This window comes from Borostomias antarcticus (genome assembly GCF_949987555.1).
Source record: "Borostomias antarcticus genome assembly, chromosome: 28".
NCBI lineage: Eukaryota > Metazoa > Chordata > Actinopteri > Stomiiformes > Stomiidae > Borostomias > Borostomias antarcticus.
This window is the reverse complement of record NC_140261.1, coordinates 1,650,842-1,677,638: the sequence shown is the minus strand read 5'-3', so window position 1 is coordinate 1,677,638 and position 26,797 is coordinate 1,650,842. Positions and strand designations below refer to the sequence as shown.

At 42.6% G+C, this 26,797-nt stretch overlaps 4 protein-coding genes across 4 annotated transcripts in view; all 4 read right to left on the bottom strand.

Moving 5' to 3' along the window:
• Positions 1 to 4,182, bottom strand: part of anxa5a (annexin A5a) — a gene marked incomplete at its 3' end in the record, with an annotated part of 8,702 nt that extends 4,520 nt beyond the window's left edge. Inside the window, exons 1-4 of the mRNA XM_084459550.1 lie at positions 4,104 to 4,182; positions 2,994 to 3,088; positions 818 to 931; positions 11 to 101 (exon numbers count right to left, since the gene is read on the bottom strand). Coding sequence (XP_084315676.1) covers positions 11 to 101; positions 818 to 931; positions 2,994 to 3,088; positions 4,104 to 4,116 — 313 coding nt within the window. The 5' untranslated portion in view covers positions 4,117 to 4,182. The remainder of the gene's footprint in view (positions 1 to 10; positions 102 to 817; positions 932 to 2,993; positions 3,089 to 4,103) is intronic.
• Positions 4,183 to 11,905: 7,723 nt separating this feature from the next.
• Positions 11,906 to 15,303, bottom strand: ccna2 (cyclin A2; the record flags this gene model as incomplete). The annotated part of the gene is made up of 8 exons (XM_084459549.1): positions 11,906 to 11,954; positions 12,208 to 12,341; positions 12,800 to 12,913; positions 13,027 to 13,231; positions 13,840 to 14,063; positions 14,214 to 14,320; positions 14,467 to 14,701; positions 15,103 to 15,303. The coding sequence occupies 8 exons, from the start codon at positions 15,301 to 15,303 to the stop codon at positions 11,906 to 11,908; spliced, it is 1,269 nt and encodes a 422-aa protein (XP_084315675.1).
• Positions 15,304 to 16,547: 1,244 nt separating this feature from the next.
• bbs7 (Bardet-Biedl syndrome 7) lies at positions 16,548 to 21,357 on the bottom strand (the record flags this gene model as incomplete). The annotated part of the gene is made up of 19 exons (XM_084459548.1): positions 16,548 to 16,684; positions 16,849 to 16,972; positions 17,254 to 17,357; positions 17,474 to 17,583; positions 17,698 to 17,862; positions 18,071 to 18,210; positions 18,317 to 18,385; positions 18,481 to 18,555; positions 18,706 to 18,898; positions 19,027 to 19,129; positions 19,238 to 19,322; positions 19,471 to 19,601; positions 19,709 to 19,825; positions 19,927 to 19,999; positions 20,144 to 20,330; positions 20,608 to 20,783; positions 20,892 to 20,954; positions 21,039 to 21,104; positions 21,322 to 21,357. The coding sequence occupies 19 exons, from the start codon at positions 21,355 to 21,357 to the stop codon at positions 16,548 to 16,550; spliced, it is 2,154 nt and encodes a 717-aa protein (XP_084315674.1).
• An 813-nt stretch (positions 21,358 to 22,170) lies between these two features.
• Positions 22,171 to 26,194, bottom strand: tmem33 (transmembrane protein 33). Its single transcript, XM_084459460.1, has 8 exons — positions 26,067 to 26,194; positions 25,574 to 25,640; positions 25,392 to 25,486; positions 25,027 to 25,214; positions 24,357 to 24,424; positions 23,735 to 23,868; positions 23,521 to 23,604; positions 22,171 to 23,257 (listed from the first exon to the last, which is right to left on the bottom strand). Exons 2-8 carry the CDS (start codon positions 25,619 to 25,621, stop codon positions 23,128 to 23,130), a joined length of 747 nt encoding a protein of 248 aa, XP_084315586.1. The 5' UTR covers positions 25,622 to 25,640; positions 26,067 to 26,194; the 3' UTR covers positions 22,171 to 23,127.
• Between the last annotated feature and the right edge of the window lie 603 nt (positions 26,195 to 26,797).

The window sequence follows — 26,797 nt, the reverse complement described above, 5'->3', positions numbered from 1 at the left end:
GAAACTCTACCTTTCTTGTAGACTTTGATGATTTCTTTCATGTGCTCCCCTGTCCTGGAGGCCATGATCTCAATCAGCACATCGTCATCAGTGCCCACTCCCTGACAACCAAGCACAGAGCCAAATGGATGAATTCCTCAGCTAACCCCCAAATCAATACTAATCGACCTGTGACAGCCTATGAACTAGCCTGCAAGAGAGAGAAACAAGCTTGAGGCAAACAAGCAGGAAACAGGCAAGCAGGAAGTGAATAGCAAATAGACTAAGCACGTTGATATCAAGAGCTGTGTTCGTAATCGCTCCCTATTCACTATATAGTGCACTATATAGGGCGTCAGCCATTTTGTTTGTAGTGTCCGAATTCTCCACGGAATTCTCGTTCCCTATATAGTCCACTATTTATTACCCACAATTCACCTCGATTTGCAGGGAACAGTGCATGTACCCTACATTTTCTCCGTTCCCTAGGTAGTTCACTACCTGGTGAACCCTATATAGGGAATAGGGAGTGAGGGAACGAGGGAGCGATTCCGAACACAGCTAAGCTTTCACATGTCCCTTATATTTCATTTAATTTCATACCTAAACCCCTCCAGACAGTATAATGTACTGCTGGACACATGAAAAGTACAGTTTACAACTCCTTCTAATGTTGTGTCTCTGGTCTCTTGAGCCCAGTGCTGCTTGGAGTTACTGTTCAATAATAATCTTGTGTACGAGACTGAATAAAGCCAAAAACGAGGCACTGCCAAACATTACGTTCAAATTTCAAAACATAATGTATGACTGTACCTCAATCTAACTTGATCTACTGTACCTTGATGGCTTTGTGGAGTTTAGAAGCATCGTAGGAGATGGGAGGAGTCATCAAAGCCAAGATGAGAGTCTCGAACAACCCACCCAACTCTGACTTCAGAGCACTCACTAAGTCCTGTAGAGAAACATAGAGTATACGTTATATCATATATATCATATATATGATACGTTATATCATATATATCATATACATCATATATATCATACGTTGGAACAACAGATTTTCTGCTTTCGATTGTTCCGTGAGATCTCAAATGTCATTCAGTCAACGTATATAACCAACATTTAGAGCCAAGTTTGCATGCTTGCTGACAATTGTATGCACCTCGCTAAAAAGCCTTCAATAGTCTGTTTTTCCTCACTGTGATGGCAAGACATAAGCCTGCGTCCAGACATTCAAATCCACCCACTCCAACACCGAAGTTGACTGATTCTTGAAGAGCTCAACGGAGTGTAACAAGTGACATTCTGTCTGATATCAGGCAAGCAAGAAATGTGCTCCCTGTCGAAGGCCTTGACATCTATCATTGATTAGACCGTGTAGAATATGAAAGTGCACCGTCTGTGGGCTTTACGGATAAACAACGAGCCACCATGGACAGGATTCAGGAAAGGGCTGTCAAAATAATGATTACGTTCAAGGGCATTGCTTTGCTTCTTCCTGAGCTTCAGGCACGAAGAGAGCAGACTACTGAGGTTGAACAAAGACATGCACCACTGACCAGCCTAACTATCCACTCCACAACATCCTCCCTCCTAAGGGAGACAGGACTGCAATGCTTCTTCCAGAGCAAAGAGCAACACTGAGAAACTCCCCCATCTTTTGCAGTATCAGGCTTTTTGATATCTTGTAATTTTGAGAATGTATACTGATTATAGGATTTGGTTTTAATCGTGTATAATGATCATGTATATGTGGTATATTTCCAGTCTTTTATTTTAAAGTGTACGTTCAGCATAATTACCTCTGCCCCAGGGACAGCGCAGGGCGAGAGGTCATGTTTTCGGCGTGTGTTTGTTGGTTGGTTGGTAGGTGGATTCGCTTTTTAGCAGGAATACCAGACTGATTTTCATGAAAGTTGGTGGAAGGGTGTAGCGTGGGCCAACTTAGAACCCATTCAATTTTGGAGCAGATCCGAACCACAGAGCGGATAGACGAGCCGCCCAAACACGGCCCAACTGTCCATTCACCTCCATTGATTTTTTGGACTAGGATTAGGTACAAACTACCAGACCGATTGTCATGAAACTCGGTGGAGGGGTGTAGCATGGGCCACTTTAGAAACCATTCCATTTTGGAGCAGATCCGAATCATGGGGCAGGTTCATGAGCCACCTAAACATGGCCGCTCATTCATTAATTTTTTTTAACTTGCCAACCATAGCACATTTCGACACATTACTTAAACAAGTGTTAATTTAAAATGTATTTCTATTTGCCATGAATCATGAATCTGAGCATTTTTGGGGGAGCTGATCTAGACAAGCTAGAGAAAGAGAATGATGTATGGTGTGTGTTCGTGCGTGCATGCGTGTGTGCGTGAACAGTATTTTCTACTCAGAGCCTCCTGTATGCTCTGGACAGTCCAGGTTGATATTCATCATGGAGAAGTCAAAAACATGCCCAGCCCAACCTTGGTGCATTTACACTTGTGTGTAGCATAATTCCCTAAAGCCAATTTGCCGATTTGTAGCTATATGCTACTGTTGCTGGAAAAAACGGTGACATGGCTCCTGGAGGTGTGCCTGGATATATAGCCCGGGTGACCCCTCACCCAGGGTCGGGGTGGTAAAAGGATAGCCCCGAGCCTGGGGGGGAGAACACAACACCTAACCTGCACGAAGAAGAAGAAGCTGTATGCTACCGTAGGCCTCTCCTATCTCCTATCTCCTCTGTACAAAGTAACTGGACTTATCTTATTTTCTACCGTGGACAGTAATAGATGTGTGTGTGTGTGTGTGTGTGTGTGTGTGTGTGTGTGTGTGTGTGTGTGTGTGTGTGTGTTTGTGTGTGTGCACCAGTAGATGGCTGTGTGATTTCTTGGAACGCAAATGGCAAGCAGGTATTTGGTGACAGGCGGGGACAAGGTTGGTGACACCACCCAGAGGAATCTGTCAGATCAAGCATGTCGACCCCTATCATCAGTTTTCAGTCCTGTTCTCAGCGGCTCCTCTCACCTTTCCATGGGCCTTCTTGTATGCCGCCTTAATTTGTTGCCGTTGGTCACTGCTGCGAGCTGTGATCAGCATCAGGATGGCGTCCTCGTCAGTGCCTGGAAGAACAGCGTGGGAACTTAGCAGAACTGCTCTGCAGAAAACATGTCAGCTATACAAACAGTTTCATAAAAAAGTAACAAATCCAATCCCAAATAACTCACATTGGCAGTATGGAGTTCTGCCAATACCAACGGGCTTCCAGCCAAGAATCAAGGACGGAACTACCCATTGTATTGTACCAGTTTCCGGCACTGGAGTGTGTCATGGTATAATTCTATTGCATTTGTTTCCATTTTTATTGTGATACAAAATGGATAATGATAGTTTATTTGATTTTACTAGTGGTCAAAAACTACATTGGGTACCTTTAAATTGTTGAAAATTAGCATAATAGGACCCCTTTAAAGGACATGCTAGCATTTCAATCATTTGAATAGATCTATGTGTGAGACAATAAATGGTTGTGGACACAATCCATCATTTCGAAAGGCCATCAATAGCCTACCTCTGGGAAGCATAAGCAAACAATTAGGCAAGAGACCAGGTTTACTAGCCTACAGCTACAGATAGGCTATATCATAGAGTTGATTATGCCATGATGCCAGTCTCAGTTAATGATGTGTTCTGGATCAACGCACCAGGTCAGATTGATTGTGAGATTTAACAGGAAGTCCAGATATACAGTAATTCAGAGACATGTCGGAGACGAGCCTACAGCTAGAGATGGGCTGGATCATAGAGTTGATTACGCCATGAAGCCAGTCTCAGCTAATGATGTGTTCTGGATCAAAGCACATAGTCAGATTGATCATGTCTCCATTTAATAATAGTGTACCCTGGGTGTCCGCAACAGAATGTTGTGTTTTGAGCGTGAGGCAATGATGTGCTTCATCACACCAGCCCAACTGGTTTAAACTAATGACAGAATGGGTTGATATACCTGAGATAAATGAGATGTTATTTGAGGGGGAAAAAATGTGTTCAAACGTCAAATAACGAAAGGTATTTGACGTAAAGGTTGAGGTATATGCTATAGAATAATATGAAAGCCACAGCAGAATAGGGACTCACCTAGGCCTTTCATTGCCTTGTGCAAGAACTCCGCATCTTTCTTGGCATTAAAGTTGACGAAGGGTCTCACGCTGCCTCTGAAAGCCTACAGGAAAAGAGTTGATGTGATATGCACATAGGTGAATGAAAATAGTTAATGTTTCTAATAATTTACAAATTAGCTAATGTACTGTAGCTACATGGCAAGCAGATGTTCCTCGAGGAACCAAGAGGATTAAGTAAGTAGGTAAGTACTATGGGGCGACCTTGATACATGCCATTTGTCCGTTCTAGCTTGATGATTCAACCCCTTGTGAAATCCAACAAGTTGGAGAGGAAAGTCTCCATCCAAAGCAGGGTGATTTGGGGCCACTTGTTCTCCAGTGTAGTGATTACAAGTACAAAAGTACTATTTTTAGCCAGGCTCCATCAAAGTTGTAACTGAAGCTGGAACTCCTGAATTCTACCCTAGGTGGGTAGGTAAGACCCAGACAACTACCTCCTAACATGCTATACCAAGACCACCATGGCCCATGGCACAGAGATGAACTTCCCAACAATGAACTTCTCATTTTCACTTAATGAATCTTTGTTTTCAAGTCAGTGCTTGATAGCACAGCAGGGATGCTTTTGGGTGTAATATTGCACCATTGATTAGCACCCCCACAGAGAATGAACAGAGGATGCTAGTGAGTTTGGTGGAGAAGTGGTAATTGCTAATGATAAACTCATCTGGCTATTTATGGGCTCAGTGGACTGAAGCAGTCACACATCGCTGAAACCAGCATATCTTAGCATATATTTCTTGTCTTTTGTAATATTTGAACAGTTTATTTTAGTCAGATACAATCCACTTCACTGTGATCAAAGATACTAAAAGTAATACAGTGGTTGAATGGAGGATATTGAAATACTACTACATTAAATGCAATCAATGGCATATACAATAAGGGATGGTTGAATTATCACAGTCATAGAAACAGTTGAAAAACTTACCATTATATATCACTCAATGATGGGGCAAAATGAAATACTGTGGGTGTCAAACCTAAAAAAGAAAAAAAAATTCCAACATAAATATCTGTGAAATGTTCAAAGTATAGATTGAGAATAACAGGCATAGCAAAATTACAAAAAAACTAAATTAATTTCGCCTCAAATTCAGTAATCCATGCCATAAAAAAAAAAAAAAAGAAGTCTTACCAACAAGTGTTTTCGTACCCCCAAGAAGTACAGAAAGGAAACAGTAGACCATGTAGTTGTTATTGAATTGAATACTCACCTGCTCCACGCCTTGAAACGCCCACTTAGGTGCTTGACAACGACAGCAGTGTTCTCTGGGGAGTAGTTAAAGGACTTGCCTATCCAAACACAGAGTCCTATTTCACCCACTGTCAATCAAACAGAGGACTGTCATCTCCAGAGATCGTGATCTCTGGTGTTTGTTCAAATACTGTGCCGTGCCAATAGACTACATAGCAACAGACTGTTGTGACATTGAACATTGACTTGAAGAGAGGCCTTTCCCACCTGTTTGAGCATCCTAGTAAGCTATGTCTAGCTATCCGGTTGTTTGTTTTTTAGGATATTGACACACTTTTTTTTTTTACCAGTTCCAATATCCCATTCCAGCCTCAGCTGTGCTCCATTTGCTGTATGAGCTGTCTGGTAGAATGTGGCTGTTATCTTGATAGCACCCTGAGTCAGCCCATTCTCTGTCTTGTCTATTAAACTTTAGATTTTTACAAACAGAAAATATTGGATCAGAATTTCTCATCTATGGGTAAGTGACAATTCTCATAGACAAATCGCCTACCACACTAGGTCTAATTTCAAAAGAAGGTAGCCAAATATCAACAACAACTATGCAAATTCTGTGGAATTCTGTGAAACTCACCCTTGTGTCAGTGCAGCCAAATTGCAACCATTTTGAATGGCTGGGCAATGTATTTACAACTCATAGCCTACAGATTCCTCCCAACGTCCCTTATCTGCACCGAACTGTGAGAGCAGGATGTGGAGCTGCTGTGGCCAGTTGGGAAATCTGTTTGATTGAGGTGATCTAGAGGTGAGATCAGCACAGCAGCAAGGTATCACTTCCGTACTGCCGCTCCTGCTCTCTGAGAACCTTAATTAAAGTGTGTGCAGCCTGAGAAGATGTGGCATCATTTGACATCAAGTTACACCAGCTCTTAGTTTCATCACAGAGATATGGGTGTTGACTGGTTCACAGCTTCAGAGATACAAATGGCAGAAGCAATATACTGTTCCCACTGAGGTAGGATCCTATATGGAATTCTAAACCTAAAGACTCATTGCTGTCTTATGAACAAACTTATGGATTTTTCATTTCACTCATATCTCTAATATGCAATTTCAATCTCTTAATATTTTAATTGCAACTAAGGTGATACTGTACACTTTGTTCCTGATAAATTATGTTGAACATGAAGGCAGTGAGACAATAGCTGCTTATTCAGCATTAAAGGATCTTGAACTAAGTCAATAGGATATTCTTTGCATGGGGTACCAACTCTAGATGTGCCTCGCTATGCTGCTCCATTCTTGTGTATGTACCACTGTTGATATATACTGCCACCTGTTGGTGAGGGGTAAAACTTCTGGAACGTTCAGACAGAGTTCAGCAACCCACATCAGCACTTTCCACTCACACTCACAGAGCATCAACAACTAATCGATGTCAGGTAATAATATTTAGGAAGGGCACCTCAGAGGCGACAGAGTGATATCCCTCAGAGGACCGTTCACTTCCCAAGTGGTGATTGATAGACAGTAAATTCAGTTCATAAATTGATGTGTCCGTCCACTCGCTGCTCATCTGGTCCCTGGCTCTGGCCCAGCGGTACGGTGTGGGATGGAAAGAGACACATTTCCATGGATATTGAGCCTGAGAGCTTATCAAATCACGCCATGAGATTTGGATGAGTCTAAGTGACTTTTCTATACAGCTTAGTCAGCATTTCTGACACCTAGGAGGATTTGTTTTACCATTTAGCACGGGACTAAAGCAGTGCTATTATCATAACTTTGGACTGACATATTGAGAGAATATGAAAATGCATAACTTATATGACTAGCAATACGTCAAGATAACAGATACAAAATGATCCGTTATCAGAGTTGTTATAATGTGGCATCCTTATCTGTGTGGCATATTTGGAAAAATAATCTGACTAATGTATTCTACCTGTTGTATAATGTTTGTTCAGATAACCGTATCCAGCTCTATTCACTTACTTTTGCCAGATATGTATTCAGGCACTGTAGGCCGAATCCATTTGGTGATCAATCTGGGCTCATTGTCAAAGACTACAGAGAGAGAGAGAGAGAGAGAGAGAGCGAGAGAGAGAGAGAGAGAGAGAGAGAGGGAGAGAGAGAGAGAGAGAGAGAGAGAGAGAGCGAGAGAGAGAGAGAGACAGAGAGAGAGAGAGAAAGAGAGCGAGAGAGAGAGAGAGCGAGAGAGAGAGAGTGAGAGAGAGAGAGCGAGAGAGAGAGAGAGAGCGAGAGAGAGAGAGAGAAGAGAGAGAGAGCGAGAGAGAGAGAGAGAGAGAGAGAGAGGTTTGCTTTTATTAGACCCTTCAGATGACCAAGTGATGACAGAGAACATTACTCACCCTGTGAACATTCTCTCTCGGGAGCTAAACATGTTGGTCTGTTTACACCAAAAACCAAACACTGGGTTGAATATGAGACTGAGGTAGTGTAGGCAACCGCACCAGGTTCCAAAGGCACTGCCATGGAATTTAATCTTCCTATTTATGTGGATGTGATTAATTTATGTTGATATTGTTAAGTAGTGAATCATCATATTGTTGGAAATCACCAACAGGGAGTAATCACAATTTAGGAGCCTTCCCCCTTAAGAAACCCTTCAGGAGCTGATGATAGAAAAGGCTCTCCACTTATTAGAAATATAGAGCCTCATAGAAGGCCATATAATAACATAATGAACACCATCAAGGATGAATAAAGAATCAGACACGTGTGTATACAAATTGTACATTGTATTGTTATTCAGTATGTCAGAAAACAAAGACAGAATCATAAAGACAACAGTGAGGAAGCTCTTCCATGGTGCTCTAACAAACTAGGCAAGGGATGTTTTATTAGTCGAGGTCGAATAGCTGTGTGCCGCTGTGGCCAGCGTCATTATTCACCTCTCTTCCGGTGAGACTGTCGAGGAAAATACTGATTAGATTAAGTCACGGTGTGTTCATGTCTTCAGAGGGCACATATCAACATTCTGGTGTCAATCTACCAAACAGAATGTGTATTAACTTTACTTGAATGACTGAATATCTGAATTACATGATCCTGAATCCTCTTTACGTGTGTGTGTGTGTGTGTGTGTGTGTGTGTGTGTGTGTGTAGGTACACGCTTTTCACCATGTGCCCCACAGCAGTTTGGTTATTAGCTCTTTTCACAAGAGTCCCATTCCTTTTTGGGCCTGACATTGATATGGGGGTTGGCTTAAGTAAACAAATTTCCCAGCTCCCTTTAGATGTGCCATTGGTGACAGTCCCACCAAATCCCCAATGAAGTGAGAGAAGTGCAAATTGCCTTCCTGTATGCATTGCTTTCTTCAGCAGGTCCGGGGGTCGGGGTTTGTTTGGATGTCTGACAGTGATTGTAATTAGTATCTGAATAGGTTTCGTATGCGCAGCATAATACTGTAGACATTGAATGGAAATAGGGTTGTCAGAATGTAATGGCTAGTATTTGAGACTTCTCTATCTGATTGATCAACACGTGTTTATTAATCCTTGTGCCTTATTTCTAATTAAATGTAAGATAACTCATAAATGAAGGGACATTATTATTTCATAAATCTTTGCAGGATTAAAAAAATGACAATAAAATCCTATCAACAAAATTTGACACAATTAAAGTCCTGTCAACAAAATTTGGCACATTGAAGTCCTATCAACATATCACACATAAACAATATGATTATATATATCCAAATACATTACAACGAGGCTGAAATGATTGCCAGTTCCTCTCTCTGCAGATACAGGCGTTTCAGTCTGTGACTACATGGATAGTAGTATAGAAGTATAGTGATATAGATAGTAGTAGTATAGATGTATAGTGAGAAAGCAAAGCTCCATTGTCCAAACACCTGTTGTTGGAAATAGTGCCTGACAAACTATCCGTCCAATCTATGAGGCACAGTCAAAGAGAAATCTCAAGCGTGTTAATTTGTCACACAGGTGCCATGTACAGTGGAAAGCTCAAAGAAGCATCTCGAGGACACGACTGTAGGAACGCTTCACCTCAAGCTGAGGACAATCCAGACACCAGTTCTGGAGGCTGCGAGACAGTCGTGGACGCCACAAAAGAAATCACTTCCCTTACGGCAACCTACAAGGTACATTTTGAAGAAAAAACCTCTAAAGCTGCTGAAGACCCATCAGTCACACAGCTGCCTCAAAACGCAGCCCCCCCCCCCCCCCCCCCCCCCCCCCCGACCGTCCATCACAGCCCAGAGTGGCCCCTCTGTCCGTGACAAGGCTCTCGGAACGAGCGACCCAGCTGCAGCATGGTAGAGTTGCCCACAGAGTTGCCCAGCTGCTTGAGGAGCATCCAGAGCAGGAGCACCATGAGGAGGAGCAGCATGACCAGGAGCCCCAGGTACAGAGTCAGGTTCCAGCCCCAGCCCAGCGCTATGGGCATGGAGGTGGACTCCTCCAAGAACCTCCTGGGAGAGGGCATGGGGCTCAGATCCGACACCCCCCTCTCTTGGCTGTGCAGTCTTCTGGGGAAGCCCAAGATACTAGTCTCTCAAGGGTTGGACTGGTCCTGGGGTGCGGACATCGGCAGCGCAAGTCCAATACACAGGTGATTTTGTTGTAAATTCCACCACCATCGGTTTTAGATATTCCATAGGGCTTGCGTATGGCTTTCTCCAGAGATCCAGAGGAAAGAGCAGAGGGGCTCCATGGCCTGGAGGAAGTCTGCTCCTGTGAGAACCCTTTCTGTTTCACCCTTCTCCTGCCAGACTCCTCGCACAGAGCCAGGCTTCCAATTTATCACTGCTTTTCTTCACAGAGAGAGGGAGGGAGAGAGAGAGAGAGAGGGGAGGGGGGGGGGGGGGGAAGAGAGAACACGATTGAGAGCTGAGCCCCCTTAGCCTGCTGCCATTGGCTGCCTGTCTTCAATAATCTCACAGGGAACAGAAAACATCAATGTTACTCAATCAACATTACGATCTCTTTTGATTGATAGTTTGATTAAACGCAACATACAGGGACCATTATTGACATTTTGTGTGCGCACAATTGTGGGTTTCAAGTAAAGCTATTACCATAATGTAGACAAAATCGTTTGATTTTTCCCATGGTATACAAACAGGGCAAAATATGCAGTCTGCTCTCTTCAAAATCTTACTGTTTGATATGTGTTGGTATGTAACCTAAGTTTTTATGCTGCCCTCTTGGCAAAGTCTCACTTGAAAAAGATTGTAAATCTCAACCAGTCTTAACTGGTTAAATAAAGGTTTCATAAAATGAATAAACGTCTTGCTTGGGTGGATAGTCTCTGCTTAAGGCTTGAATTGTTTTACAAACCTTCCCAGGGAGACCTTGGAATCATTTCAACAACATTGAAAGATATTCTAACGTGAGAACACATTATCTTCCTCTTCTTAATGTTGTAGCTTTCTCCGAACAGTTGTCATGCACCTCAAAAGAGGTTTCTTCCTTTGGTTGACTGTCAAATAAAGAGAACTTATTCAGGTCTGGGTTCCAAGACTATAGAATACATCCTATGCCAATTGCATGCCCAGTCACAATACAATTGGCCTATGATGTTATACAATAGTATTGGTTAAAACAACAAAAAACATCTATACATTTCTGAAACCAACGTTTTGTATTCATTGTTGAGCTTGAATTTGCAATGTGTCTCATGATTCTTAAAATGGAGGAAGAAAATCTTCCATTAACAGTAATAGCCTCATGGTCATTTAAAAGCAGTAGCTGGACATGTACCGCCCCCAAGTGGCCAGACGTGGCACTACATGGATGGGCTGAAAATCATCCTAATATCTTAGGAGTCCATGAGAATACAAATTACATTTGTTTAACAAGATGTAAAGGATTCAATGACAGTATACCATTTTCACTCAAATCTTGATATGACATGCAAGAAAGACAAAAATTCTTAGTTAAAAATTTATTTACAAGAGCTATACTTTACAGAGCGTAGATAACCTTGATTAATAAGCCAGTGAACTTGACCGTCTGTTCTAATGTCTCTTTCCCCCTGCTATTAATAGATGACTGAATATTTACTGTCAAAACGGACCAAATATGTCTGGGGTTTCCATGACAATTTTTGATAACTCTACAGGACTGGTTGATTAGTTATTTTTAGAGATTAGACTAGATTACTAGATTACCGTCTCCTTGCTCAATTTGGAAAGGTGCAAGTCTAAATGATTTGGCTCAACAATTCAGAACAGTTTTATAGAGAAAAGAGAAATACAGCTTGCATTTGGTTGAAGGCCACTACAAATAACCTGGTCTTGTTTTTAAAAAGACAAGCCGAGCATGACATTTGAAATGATGCTTGATTAACTAGGTTGCAAAACTCAGGGTTGCATCAAACATAAAAAAGGGACAATCCTTGAGATTCGGATCTCGCATACAAAAATGTACATTAAAAATGTATATTGTCCACAATTTCTGAAATGGAAGCTGTGAGTTCAGTTATTACAATTCTGGCCATATGAGAAACTTGGGTGGAAAAAAAGAACATTTAAAAAATAAAATAAAAACATGTAGGGAAGAAACAGCGATCACAACAGCAGTTTCTTTGGTGGTTCGATGAGAGACACCTCATGATACCTATGGGAACACAGAAGGTAAGAGCATAAACAACTGTCCAAGGCATAAGCACTAGTTGAGGCACAACTCAACACAATATGAAGACAGTTTTAACATAGAACCACCATCATGCTCATACAACCGGCATGCTCATACAAAAGAGTTTTGAATTAAAATAATTACATTTCAAGAAGCGCTTTCTGCCTCCACAAGATGGGGGGGGGGGGGGGCAATGTACACTTGTGAAATAGATTCAGGGTGTGGGTCTACTTACTTTGAGCCCTTGTACTTCTCCCTGACGGACTGCTGTGCATGTTGAGCTGCGTTGAGGTAGGTTTGATGTAGATCCTCTATGCAAGGCGTCAGGTCTTCTAGAGAGTAGCCCGTTACTTCCGCCAAACACTTGGTCTGGGGAGAGGGAACAAGGTCAGAAGGAGAACTTGAACCAGCCCATTCACTTAAACCAGCACAGTCACTTAAACCAGCACAGTCACTTAAACCAGCACATTCACTCAAACCAGCAGATTCACTTAAACCAGCACATTCAATCCAAACTGATTTCTCAAGAAAGAAATTCTCAGCTAGAGAAATTCAATTTGTGCAAAATCTTGAGAAAATTGGTCAACACCACACAAGGGCTAACCTGCGACTTAAGAGAATTTACATCAATCTCACTGTGCAACGAAAGTATGAGGTCGGCATGACGACAACCCCCCCTTTATGCACTTTGGGGAGAAGAGTGTGAGAGAACTGGTGAAAAGTTTAGAATCCAAAATTCGGTCCATGTCACTTCTGGGAACCCCTTCCCAGCATGCATGGACCTCATGAAAATAGATGAGGTGTGCGAATACAGAACTGCGCATTACCCATGAGCCTCCAGTGACGGTGTGGTTGGCCAGAGTGAGAGCAGCAGCAGCCGTCTGGGACGGAACGTACTTCAGGAAAGGATCCGAGTCGACCAGGCTGAGCTCCCCAAGGAACTGAGGAGAAACAAGGTTTTAAGGGACCTCTTAAGAACCCCCCACTAATTACGCATACAAATTGAAATTTAAATAAACATTACTTGCACTTGATGTAACAATTGTGAGCTCACCATTGCCAGGCTCTCCACCTTGTTGCTCACAGGCTGGTGCATGAAGTACTGGGTGAGAAACTGGTTGATGGTGGGAGCGGCCAGATCAAACGACAGCACTTTGAGCACCAGATGCTCCATCCTCAACACCTGCTTCTTAGTGTAGGTGTCGTCTGTGATGTAAACAAACTCTGACACCTCCGGGGGGTAGATCTCCTCAAATTTCCTGCATTGGGAGGGCACCAGTGAGTGTTAAGCCCAGTTCGCATACAAGATTCGCAACGCGACGAAGCCGTTTTAGAATGTTGCAGAGGATAATTGCAGCGGTGTGAATCACCCCGTCACAGGCCATTGTTACGATTTTCTAACCAATCAGCGACTGAACAATTTGTGCCTGTGCTGGCGCGAGTGTGTCAGGCTCTCTGGGTTCACGCGAGGGCTAGTAGGCTACCAGTTAGTTAGTAACCAGTAACGGCTAGTTCACGTTAACGAGAGGCTACTGTACATTGATTTGAGAACAGAAAAGGCAGACGACCGGGGAATAGACTAAACAAATGCAGACAAAATATAATAACGGATTGCTGGATAAGGAAATGGGTTGAGTGACAAGAGCCGTTATGTAAACCGTCTCCGCTCGTTTTGGGTTACTGTTGCAGGTGGTTGCAAGTTGCAACCAGTCTCATTGCGAATCTTGTATGTGAACTGGGCTTTAAGGAAAGCACAGAAGACAGGTCATAATGAGTTGAACTCTTACAACTTTTCGGGTTAAGAGCCTAGTGTGATTAAGTTTAAAGATAAAGTATCCCTTTAAGGGTGTATCGAGTTCACACTTACGATGCCAACAACATGGAGGCGGTTCCAACCAATTGCAGCTTTCCCCTCAAAACAGACATGGAGGAAAGGAAACGGTCGATGTAGTTAACAGCCAGGTAGAGTGTCTCGTTCTGGAGCTTGTACTCTTCTCCGACCTCCACCAACCAATCCACCAGGATGGCCCGCATGCTGTTGGTGATGTCCGGCTGCTTTTTCATGTAGCCCACTTTGGGTCTGGACTTCAACTGGACGGAGGGGAAGTTTTGAAAAGGACAATTAAGTCTTCTCAATAATTCCTGTTGTACAGATCGGGCGAGCTGAGATGGATTACAACGGTTCAAAAATAGTCGCTAATTACGCCTGTTCAGATAGGCCATCAATCAGTACATTCTCACCTCCATCTCCCTTAGGTACGTGTGAATTTCTGCAACGTAGTCTGTAACATTATTCACATTTACAGATTTCTCTTCGCCTTCAAGGACTGACATGTCCATAGGAGAATCTGCAGATGGAAATTGACCAAGAACATGTTAAGTGAAATCCTCATCTCTTTTAGATTGAGACTTGGTAAAGTCCAGGGTGATGACACTACATGAGATGTAGATCAATGTTCACAGTAACATAGCCTAGTATAAATCAAATTCTTACCAAAACTGACATCCATAGTCGTGGGTATATCTATGGTTGCGAGAGGCTGTCTGAGGCAGGTCACAGCTTGGCTGATGCTCAGGGGGGACGCCTGGGTGGTGGGTTTAGCTTTGAGAGGCATCTGCCTCTTGGAGGCACCATCAGGCTCATCCAGGTGAATCTGGAAAGCTGGCTGCTTGCTCCCGCATACCTTCTCAGCATAACTTTTACTTTCTTCATTCTTGCAAGACAGACCCTGAGATTGAACAAAAAAAACAAGGACAACCTGTTAAACATGTGCTCATAGACGTCAGACACATTACTCAGCCCCCAAAATATCTCTCAATGAACAGAAAGAGCTTGCTTTATGACAAAAGTAGGTGAAAACCAATTTATATTGTTCATCAGTTAATTGAACAATTAGGTAGACAGCTTTTAAAATGGCGGACTAGGCTAGCAAGCTAAGCTAGCTACTTAGGAGGGAAGCAAGAGGACATCTAAAACAGCCACACTAAATATCAAACATTAATACCGATTAAAATGTTAAAAGACTGTATCTTTACACTCTGGATCATGTAAACCATGATGTCTAACCAACCCAACAGTGAGTTGCCAGGCAGATTAGCATGGTTAGCATAGCATGCTCACATAACCAACCTGTTTGGTGCCTTGCTGGTTGTGCAGCTTGCTGGTTTGGTTGCTCTGCAGGGCTCCCAGGACGGTTCTGCTCGCTGGTTTCGGGGCCACATTCTCCTGGTTCTCCTGGTTCTTGGTGGTTCCCCTCAATCTAGACAACATGTTCTCTTGATTGTGGTTCTCAGGCTGTGCAGCACTCAGTCCTCCCTGGTTTGATTCCATGTTATTATCTTCACACCCTCAAACTTACTGCTAGTTTACGTCCAACTCAAACGCAGAAATAGTGCACTTTTGTAATTTTAAAATGAAAACAAATGCTTAATTGTAAAGAAGTGCTAGGCATCGATTGTGACGTGAGTTAAAGACAAAGGTAGCCGAGCAGGAGAAGCTAACTTAGCTAGATCACTAAATCAACTTGTTGCAACGTCATGCTGCAAAATTGAAAGCAAAGATATTATATTGGTGCACCTTTTGCTTGTAAATCCGATTTTAACTAGGTCTCCATGCTAAGACTGAAGATAAGAGAATGAACACAACTGACTGAGTCCCTTGTGTCTGAGATCCATTCACAAGTTCTTCTGCTCAATTCAAGTAGCCCGCGACTATTGAAACGGGCCAATCAGAGGGCGAGGCCAAACGTTACGCAACAGTTGTACGGCGGCCGACGAGAGTCATAATCCAAGCATGTCAGTTGGTTCACAGTTTTCGAAGTTCGTTTTTGTTTTCAACTCAGGCGGAATTTTAAAAAACGGACTAATTAATATTATGTATAATCTTGATATGCGTCATACTTACTGTAGATTGCATTTATTGTTGCATGCACATTTGTTGGTTCACAGAGAGTTTTCGAAGTTCATTTTGGTTTTCAACTCAGGCGGAATTTTAAAAAACGGACTAATTAATATTATGTATAATCTTGATATGCATCATACTTACTGTAGATTGCATTTATTGTTGCATGCACATTTGTGTATTCACAGTAGTAATCCAACCAGGTTACCACATCGATATTCAAATCATTTATGTAAATTAAATAATTAATCAATTTGATTTATTTTTAAAAACGGACAAAGAATTCATATTATGTATAATCTTGATATGCATCATACTTAGTGTAGATTGCATTTATTGTTGCGTGCAAATTTGTGTATTCACAGTGGTAATCCAACCAGGTTACCACATCGATATTAAAATCATTTATGTAAATTAAATAATTAATCAATTTGATTTATTTAAATCTCTATATACATTTGAATACAAAAGGTACTGAAAATTGAACTTTTAACAGATAACTATATCAGCATAATGCCACCAGCCTACATACAGGTATATACATCTGAATGCAGACATATTACTTGTCTTTGTAACATTATCATACAATACTATTTACAAAACACCATATAACCGCTATTTAAATATAACTGCTATTACAAATGAAGTACAGTCAAAATGTGTGTTTGCTTTGCTTAGCAGGCCTCACTGAAGAAATCCATCAAAGAATTTAAATCATAGTTATCCAAAATCTCTAGCAGAAATGAGACCTTGGTCTTCACATTTTGGCCCTTGAACTTGAATTTGTCAATGAAGAGATCAGTGATCATACCTAGAGAGAAGGACACAGAAACACAAGCAATACCGATGACTTTGATGACTACCACAGTGCGGTATCATAACTGGAACCCTACAAACAATGGGATATCTCTCCTATATCTCATTATTTCTCCAGTACAATCACAAAAGTGTATTGATAACTGGTTGAAGAGATACCATAGAGCCTTTCCAGGTGAGCTGGCTGCTTTTTGTATTCCTCCAGCAGATGGGCCGACTCATCAAGAATGTTCCGGTACTCTGGGATAAGGAAGTCAGCGTTCCCTTCATGAACCTGCAGCTCCTACACAGCAAACACATGGGAAGAGAGAGAGAGGAAGAGAGAAAGAGAGAGAGAGAGGAAGAGAGAAAGAGAGAGAGAGGAAGAGAGAGAGAGAGAGAGAGAGAGGAAGAGAGAGAGAGAGGAAGAGAAAGAGAGAGAGGAAGAGAGAGAGAGAGAGGAAGAGAGAGAGAGAGAGAGAGAGAGGAAGAGAGAGAGAAAGAGAGAGAGAGAGGAAGAGAGAGAGAGGAAGAGATCAATGCAATACCCACATTTAAATTAATTTCTCTCCAACAGATACTCACCTTTAACGCATCGGTAAGCTGGACCTTTTTGGCTAGAAGCAGCTGATACTCAAGCTTTGGATGAATCATCTTGAGTGTATGGTTCACAGAGTCTTCATTAATATCTGAAAATGATGTTTGTTTATGAACACGGAGATGGAGTAACGATGAAATGTTTGTGTGATAAAGGTGTTGAATCAAGGTAATCTGATAAGAGTCTGTCATGAGGGTATTGATTCACCATAGGAAATGTTCAGATTGATTTTTCTTTTTGTGGCTTCCTTGGAGAGGACATCCTTCAGTATGGAGATGGTGGAAATGTTGTCGGACTTGAAATGCCCTTCCCCTTTGCTGAAATCAGAATAAACAAGTTGTCAAACTTTAACAGTTGGTTCGATCAATCCGTATGCAGTGAAACCCCCCGAGGTCTCCAGCCATGATTCAGATAGTGAACTGTGCCGTTACCTGTATGTGGCTTCCAGCTGTGTGCCGAGGAACGTGTTCTGAAAGAAGAAGGTGATATTCTCTCCAGCGGGGGTCTTCTCTGGGACCTCGGGCAAACAGAAGACCACCCAGGAGTGGATCTCGGCAAAGCTAAACTGGCCCACCAGACTAAGAGTGTTCATAGGCCTGTACGGAGAAAGAGAGACACAGATCGAGAGAGAGAGCGAAAGGAGAGAGAACAATAAGTCAGAGACTTTTTTGTAATTCCGATTCAAAATACGATTCACAAGAAACATCACGTGACAATGGTACTCCATCGCTGCATAATCCAGGCCGAATGCATTTCTGCAGTTCGATCCAAGTTGACAAGCCACGCAATGATGAATCTCCTCACCTGTTCTGTTCCATGGCGTGGGTTCTTTGGTGGAGAGACAGAGGTTTGATCTGATACTGACGGACCTGACATGTCTTCGGTTGCAACCTGGGGGTGATATAGGCCTGCAGAATTCCATAGCGGCCTTCAATGGACCTCACCTGTTGACAACGTGACAATGAATCCCTATTGTTCAATGTACAACAACTAAATGGGGTTGCAACCAAAGTAATGTTGAGCTTTTCTCTTTGTGATTGCACATCTTACCTTCAGCTCCAACCTGGTAGTATTTGCTTGACATCTGTATGTAGCCAGGAGGTAATTGCCATTTGGTTGCTGCATAAATGAATAGACACAGTCATATTAAGGAGAGCTAGCGCATTCATACATGCAGTTTATTCATGTACCAGATGTAGCATGAAAAAGCTTACCTCTGAGTCACATTCACTGAAACTCACGACGGCGGAGTTTTTGTCCACGTCCAACAGATCAATGGGTACGTCGCTCTGTTGGAAAGAGAATGAGCTCTGACTATACCATAGCTACAGATGACACTTGACATTTCTGTAACACCCTGTAATTACAGCTCGATTGACTGCCTTGTAAAGTGTATTACGTATCAGTGTGGCGACGAACACAAAGTTGAGTTTCCTCACCTGCAGCAGCAGATTGTCGATGGCGGTCTGCACCTCCAGGGTGAGGCTGTAGCTGGCGTCGTCCTGGCACAGAGTGAACTTGTCGTTGACGCTGAAGACGGGCACGGCGGAGACGGCCGTGCTGGACTGGGAGGTCTGCTGGTACTTCTCACGCCCCTGTAGCACCTTATTCTGCAGCTGCTCCAGCTCTGACCTGTGGCGTGACAGGGTCACGGGTCAAGGGTATTCATTTGGAGTAAAAAAACTAAAACAAATAAAAAACACCACAATGATGCATTGTATCTAAGCGTGTAGAATGCCGACTCGTCGTTTCACTGATACCTGAGGGCAGACACTTTTGACTGGGTCTCTTTACTCATCTTCACCTCCTCTCCAGGGCCGGCCTCTGCTTGCTGGGGCTCCGTTGTCAGACCAGTCACCCAACCTGGACACACACACACACACACACACACAAAGATGCAGCTCTTTTCTTTCTAATTTACATAGAGCAGAAAATGATACAGTTCTCTGTGTGGAGGAAATGAGTTTTCACCTGTATATGTCGCTGTGAGGACCTCATCATATGCGTCCTTTCCTACACAGCCACCCTGGATAGACGTGACACTCTCCGACAGCACCTGGTGTATGAAAGATGAGAAGAATTCACACAATGACAACAATACTGACTCATCTGCATTGCGCCAATCAAGTCAATGGTGACATACTAAGCACAGGGTGATACACAGTAGCTTAAGTGTAGGGCAATGATAAAAAACAGGGACTCGCATGCTCAAAGCGCAGCGACGCCTCGTTGGAGCTGTCGAAGCCGTAGACCTCCACGGCCCCATCGTCCCTTCCCACCAGGATGGCCTTCACACCGTCGCCCAGGATGTCGAAGGTGTCGATACACAACACACCTGGTAGGAGCCACCAGAGAGGGAAAAGAGAGGGTTTACGTTGTTCATTCCTTCAGAAAGTCACAGCGACAGAGACACACATTGAGCGTGTTTAAACGACGCCATACCTCCTTTCTTTTTGTCGTTATCGATCTCCCACTTGCTATCGGCAGAGGATTCCATGATCTTGACCAGGCCCAGTTTGCCATCTGCAGTTCCATAGAGAATGTCCTCTCCTTCTTTGCCTACAGTGGGGGAAAGTATATTTGGCATTAAAATGGGATATGTAGTTCAAAATAGCGATCTTGGTGGTATCTTGAGGCAAGACTACAGATAGGCGCAGTACCTCCATCTTTGTTGTAGAGCTCCAAGACCGTTGGCGGTCCAGGGACTTCGATATCATACAGAAGCTCAGATCCCTATCAGGAAATAAAACAAACATTGAAGAAAGGAAATAAACTCTATATATTCATATAGAACACAGAGATTGGGGGAAATTATGCAGATTGTTACTTTGGGATTACTGGCCAATATAACCAGTTTAAAATCTATAATCTGATCACCTGCAAGACTCGGAGGACCCTGTCTTGACACGCCAGCACAGGCACAACACGGCCTAAGCTCTCCGCAGGCAGACACACAATATCATTGATTTTGTCTCCTGACAGATAATAGTCTTGGTCTTTGCAGTCACAGTAGTGGTTGTAGATGTAACTGGCGCAGACAAAAAGGTCCGCTCCTGACACATGCCTGAAAAACACAATGTGATGTTAACATTATTCATCATCTCTTTCACACTTTTGACACTAGGCCTATAACTAGGGCCTAGTCTACGCAGGTCACACGCAGCGTGCTGCAGGCCTAGCTATGTGCAACAAAGAATCCAATGCAATACAAAGATACACCGACAATCACAAAAAATATACTGCATTGATCTCTATGACCGCAATAATCATGAAGAAATAATGCACTAGGCCTACAGTATACTGTCTGGCGGTGTCAGAAAGCGAGGAAACATTCCACTCACAGAGCATTGATGCTCTCAGTCAGATTGGCCTCAAAGGACAGGAACTGTTTGCCTTTCTTGGTGTACCCTCGGACTTCAGAGCCGGCGCACACAAAGATCTTCTCCTGGGGGGTCCCCAGCGCCCCTCCCAACTCCAGTCTGGCAATCTTCTGCCCTGGTAGAGTTTTGCACACATGCTGGAAAAAGAAGGGTTCTTCACATATTATGTAAGATAAATTCAAAATGGCTGCTTTCTTCAGTCTTTGGGTGTACAGTACATGGGACAGTCAAAATTCAACACCCACCACTGCTTCTCCTTTCTTCATCCCGAAACAGGTTATTACACCATCGTGATCAGCAATGGCAACCTGGAACACACAACATGCATTGGTCACATATACAAAGTGTCTAGTAAGAATATTAAAAAGTTTACAATGTATTGCCAATGGTACCTTTTGGCTTGCCTTGTGCCCAGACGCAGGAAGGAGTTTCATAGTTTTCTGAGATGTCACCCCGACCTGTAATATTAATATTATACATTAGTATTAGTAATATAATATACATTAATGAATGAGACAGTCATTGGCATAGTTGGTAGCTTGCAATCTAAAACTATGATTGATGCAAAAATGTATTTTTCTTTTTTTCAGTTAAGTTTAACAATCTAAGCACACGGGTTATTGCTATTTTATACTGTAATCTTCACCGTTTTCTGTAATTATCTAAATATTTTACCTGCAAATAGTCAATACGATTGAGGTTGATCTCCATCTTCTCGATTTGATTGATGAGTCAATTGTTTTGTAATATGTTTGGTTGCCTTTGAATGTCAATGGTTCCTTAGTTAGTTGACGTGCAGAAGGAAACGCTTTGAGAGGTTGGGATTATCCAGAGCTGGGAGGATTAACCCAACAAAGCTAGGAGATGTCTGGGTATCTGGCTAGCTAGGCTAGCATTAGCATTAGCCTAGGTTAGCTAGAGCTAGCTAGGCTAGCATTAGCATTAGCCTACGTTAGCTAGGCTAGCATTAGCATTAGCCTACGTTAGCTAGGCTAGCATTAGCCTACGTTAGCTAGGCTAGCATTAGCATTAGCATTAGCTAGCTGGGTATCTGGTTATCTGGCTAGCTAGGCTAGCATTAGCATTAGCATTAGCTAGCTGTAGCTGCACTGGACCAGTCTGGCTCGCATGATCTAGATTCTATAATATCTATATAATATAATAATCTAGCTAGATTATTATCTTATATAACATATTAATTCAATACGAAGCTGTTCCTCTATGCTCAAACAGACAGTTGCTATTGACAACGACGTTGCAACAAGCTTGAACATCATTGGGTAAAAGTGGGCGTTGGCCCATCTCAATCTGCATTCTGATTGGCTGAGCTTTTCATACCCGTCTTTGAAGACTACAGCGTCACGGGCAACATTTTCACAATGAAAAAAACTAAATATATACAATTCCAACACTTTGTGAAAGATGAGAAACTGCACTTTATAGTAATATAGGGACAATTCAAATAGTATGTTGGCACTGAACTTTCAGGACTAAAAGGATTACAACATCACAGGACTTTCATTCATACACAGTGAAACGTTCCTTTTAACAAGATATCTTTTCTATAACATTTTATTGATTTCAGGTAATTGATCATTTTATTCCAAATCCATATGGTTTAAATAAATACATCTATATGGTAGAGGAGGACATGCAATGAACCAGTAATACCCCACCATCAAATTTAATTCAAATCTAAGAATTTCGATTAGAAAACATCTTCAGGATGCAAAGACACTGAATTTGAAGCTGGCCTCTTTCCAATAACGGCATAACGCAGTGTGATGAAATGCTTGATTCATATCAAACAAATATCAGATTTGTACCTTCCGGGTCTTTAAAAATACAGCATACCCATTTATGACACTGCACCTTCCTTTCTACCACTTTAAAATAGTGTTAATAGCATAGACCACATTTAGATTCAAAGTAAAATGTTAAGACAAATCAATCTTGACTACCAATGCTTTTCACATACAAAAAATGAGTAGAAAATGGAATTAAGAGGATGTAGAAACACAAGACACTATCCTTCATCCATATGTTGAAAGACAAAAGACTGAAACCATTTACAGTACAATTTCATAGTTTGTTTCAAAGTTAATATAATTTTTTGTTGTTGTAAGAGAGCAAGTATTTTCCATGAATAAATAAATGTTACAGAGCTGACCAAAGACATTTACCATCATCGGGTCAATCCACACCTGATAAGTCTGCAGGTGTACTTTCCAATGAGCAGAGAGGTGATGGGAGGGGAGTGTCCAGCTGTTGTAGCCTAATATCACAACAATCTGTGTTTCAGTGCATCGTACGCTGGGCCTCTGCCGCTTTACAGAGCAGCAGGAACACACTGGACTTCTAACATTCAAAGGTTTTTGTTGTTGTTTGTCAGTCCTTCAAATTGACATCACACCCCCCATGTTGTGACATCACACCCCTCATGTTGCAAGCTATGTCTGGGGGTGGTGGGGGGGTGGGGGGTCACACACCCGTGGGAGCCAGGCGGCTGATGAAGGCGATGCTGTTGAGGCACATCCTCCTGAAGAAGACGGGGCAGACGGGCTTCATGATGAAGTGCTCTAGAAGGATCCTCAGCTCCGTGAACAAGGTGCTGGGATGGCAAGAAAAGAACAGACAGAAGATTCAGAAATCAGTGAATGGTGACATCACAAACATTTTAGAGCCATTGATTACATGACGTGTTTGTTTTTTCCCCTGACATTTCTACTGTTAAGAGCCAGATGGAAATTATCAGTTGTAAAGATTTCTTGTCATCCAAAAACAGTAATTCCAAGAGCCTTATCGACAACAAGACCCCCCGATATCAATACAGGCCAATATGAGAATGACCATATGGGATAAACCACTTTTTACCGGCAGTAGGGGTTTCTTCTGGAGGTGTAGCGGAGGGTGAGGAACCTGTAGTAAATGAAAGGCTGCAGCAAGCTTCCTTGGCCACTGTCAACCACAAGAGAGGTAAAGAAAATGTGAGGCATCCTCAACTCATTTGACTCCCAGGTGCAGGATAGTCAGCACAGTATACAGTGAACGACTGACTGATCTTCAGGTAATATAAACAAAAACGTACCTGAAGAGCATGAAGACTGTGGCGGGCATGAGGAATATCTCGTTGCAGGCGATGAATTTGAGGATGTTCTGCTGATTGGCTGTGAGCTTGTCCAGAAAGTTCCTGACGAAGGGAAGGCTGTTGGTGCCCACTGCCTTTAAGGACAACGAAAAAGAAAATTAAAGCAATTGTTCTCTACGCAACTCTGAAGCATCTCTGAAGCATCCACACAGCAAACAGGAGTTCCTACAGGTTGTCTCATTGCCATCTGTTGTTTGTTCAATGGTAATCGAGTGGCAATTTGCTTTTTATACTCATTCTCTCAAAAATTCCCTCAATGCATCAAATGACTTGACACTTGTAATGTTGTTTGCTTCCCATAAAGCTCCGGTACAAGCTTATGTAATAGATTTCTCAAGTTGAGATATAGATGGCCTGCTGCATCGAATTGCTAGCTTTTCAGTGGTGGAGCGGGCTAATTAGTATTGTTACTTCACTTACAGTAGCCTGCCCAGATTATCAATGCCAGTAATGAGGGGCAAGTGAGGGTAAAACCAACACTGAGGAGCAGCAGTGTCCATGTAAGAGTGGTGTAGAAGTGTAAGAGTATTGTGATCAATGTAGATTGTGCAAGTATACTTACATCCAGAACCTTTTTAGTGTATGCAGTTGCATGAAGCAGGGAGAAGAGGAAGACGGGGAATATGCTCACTGAGGACAAGTAGTTAAGAAACATAGATCAACAAATAAAAGAACCTGCTGTAAAAATAAGTCGGAGCGTTAAAATATAATCGTAAATTAAGCCAAAGATGATGCTTCGTGACTACTCATGTATGCACACTGCACATCAATCACTTAACGGTTGTCCAACAGTGTTTGTACCTGCTTTTACACTTGTTTGTGAGAGTTTTGTTAATGAAATTCAAGTCTGTGTTTTGTTTTCCTACTTGACTGTTGTTCTAACGTTGTAGTTCGTTCTCATAGATCAGTCTGTTAAAACTACAAATTCTTCCTGTGTGACATCACTTCCCTGTCCTCTTCATCCTGAAACTGTCACTTCCTTTTTCACGTTATAACCTATCGACCTCGTCCCCAAATGACTCTCTTGCCCAGATTCACTTCCTGTGCTCGAGTCCGAATTGCAAATCGTAACATAGAATAAACTATTGTCTTTGTTTGAAACCAGCTTGACCGACCACTCAGCGTGTTCTTTGAAATCTAAACTAAACCAAGTAAGATTTTTCCTTTACAGTTTGAATACTGATAATTTCCCCTTTCATTAAAGCCCCAGTGTATTTGAAATGAAAGGATACTGGTAATGGGGTAGGAGTTGACCAGGATGAGCGAGTACAGCAGGTAGTGACAGCTATCCTCTTGGAGAGCCTGGGCCAGGAAGGCTCTGCTCAGTTGGAAGTGAGGAAGCCTCTGATGCAACCGGAGGGCACTGGTCAAGGCGTTGGCCAGTAGAGCACGCTGATAGAAGTTTGCTGCCGCCTGTGGTCTACGACAGATAAGAGATGTATAAATAATCAACTGTTATGAGGCAACAGCCTTCTGCATTACTTTTCACAGTGTAATAAAATAGCATAATTCATATTAGTGTTACCCTGCTTTGACAGGTCAAAATGGCTGCTGTGAAAACAGCCTATTAGTTGGCCTTTAAAGGTTAGCCACTTACCCTAGGAGTGGCAAGATGAACATGACAGAGCAGTACACAGTGAAGAGCCGCGACAGCCACATAGCAGTCTCCAATTTATTACTCAGCATAAATTGCTGTAAAAAAAAAAAAAAAGGAAGATATTAGTTAGAATACAAGGTATTTGAATGATCACTATAATGGTGATTGAATCAAATACTCACCACTGGCCCTTGTTGGGGAGGGGGGCCAGTTTGCTCTGTGTCAGCCATCTTTAAATTCTGGGTTGCCCTACAAAAAAGCCAAAATTGTCAAGTTAATGGCATAACCTACCTCTTTAGTTTACTAACCTGTAACAAAGCATCATAAATGTGGGTGTTAGATGACCATTGGTGCAAACCTCCAGTTAGCTAGCTAGCTATTCAATGAACAGTGCTATCAGCTAGCCTAATGCTAGCTCAAGTTAGCTAGCCACATGACAGACTCACAAGCTAACGTTATCTAAGCTAAGCAACTATCAAATTACTGTCATTAAACATTTGTCATAGCTAGATATGATATTAAAAACTGCATGCTAGCTAGCAAGCACACTAGCCGACTAGCTACTTGGCTACTAGCTAGCTAGCGGTCTAGTCTAGAACATTCTGACAGCTAACGTTAGCTAGCTAGCTTAGCATTAGTCTTTGAATGTTTAGAGTATAATCCAGCCTGGATTACCTGGAACTGGTCGGTATTAATTACAAGTGTCACTTTAATTGTGATCCCTTCAGTTAGCTTAGCTTAGCTATTTTGGTTGCGTTTTCCTGGTTCCTAGCTAGCTGTGAATGTTAGCCGTTCAGCAGCAGTGAAGTGAATGATCAGCTGACCTTCTTCTTCTTGAGCCAAAGGGAAATGGTTATCGCGAGGTTTTAAAACCAGGAAGAACACTGTGACTAGTCTGCTGCCTGCTGGTTTACTGTCTAGAGGTAGGGTCCTTTGGTGGGGGGTTTTGTGCGTGGCTATAAGCCAGCGCACCATAGAGAGCATTTGTCGGGTTGTCAATCTCTCTTTCTCTCGGTCCCGTTGTTGACCTGCGTTTCTATGTTGCCACCACAAGAGGCAGTGTTCCCAGCACGCCAAAGTAAATACACTATGGCCGTGTCCGAAAATGCCTGCTACTTGCTTTATAGCAGGCGAGAAGCAGGTGTGAATTTCAGCCCCCCTGGAGATCGATGGATGCACCGAAACCGAAGTTTCCAACGGCGAATAGTGCGCTCCACCAGGCTCCTGGTGCGGCCGTGGGCGGAGTTGAGGTGCCGCTCAGCTGGGGTCAGGGGATCCGACACAGGGGTGATGAGGTGGGTTCGGAGAGGGTAGCCACTGTCCCCAAGGAACACACCCCTACCATACTCCACTCTGGCAGCCTTCTGTCCCACACCCAAGTTGGCCCAGATGAAGCTGTCATGGGT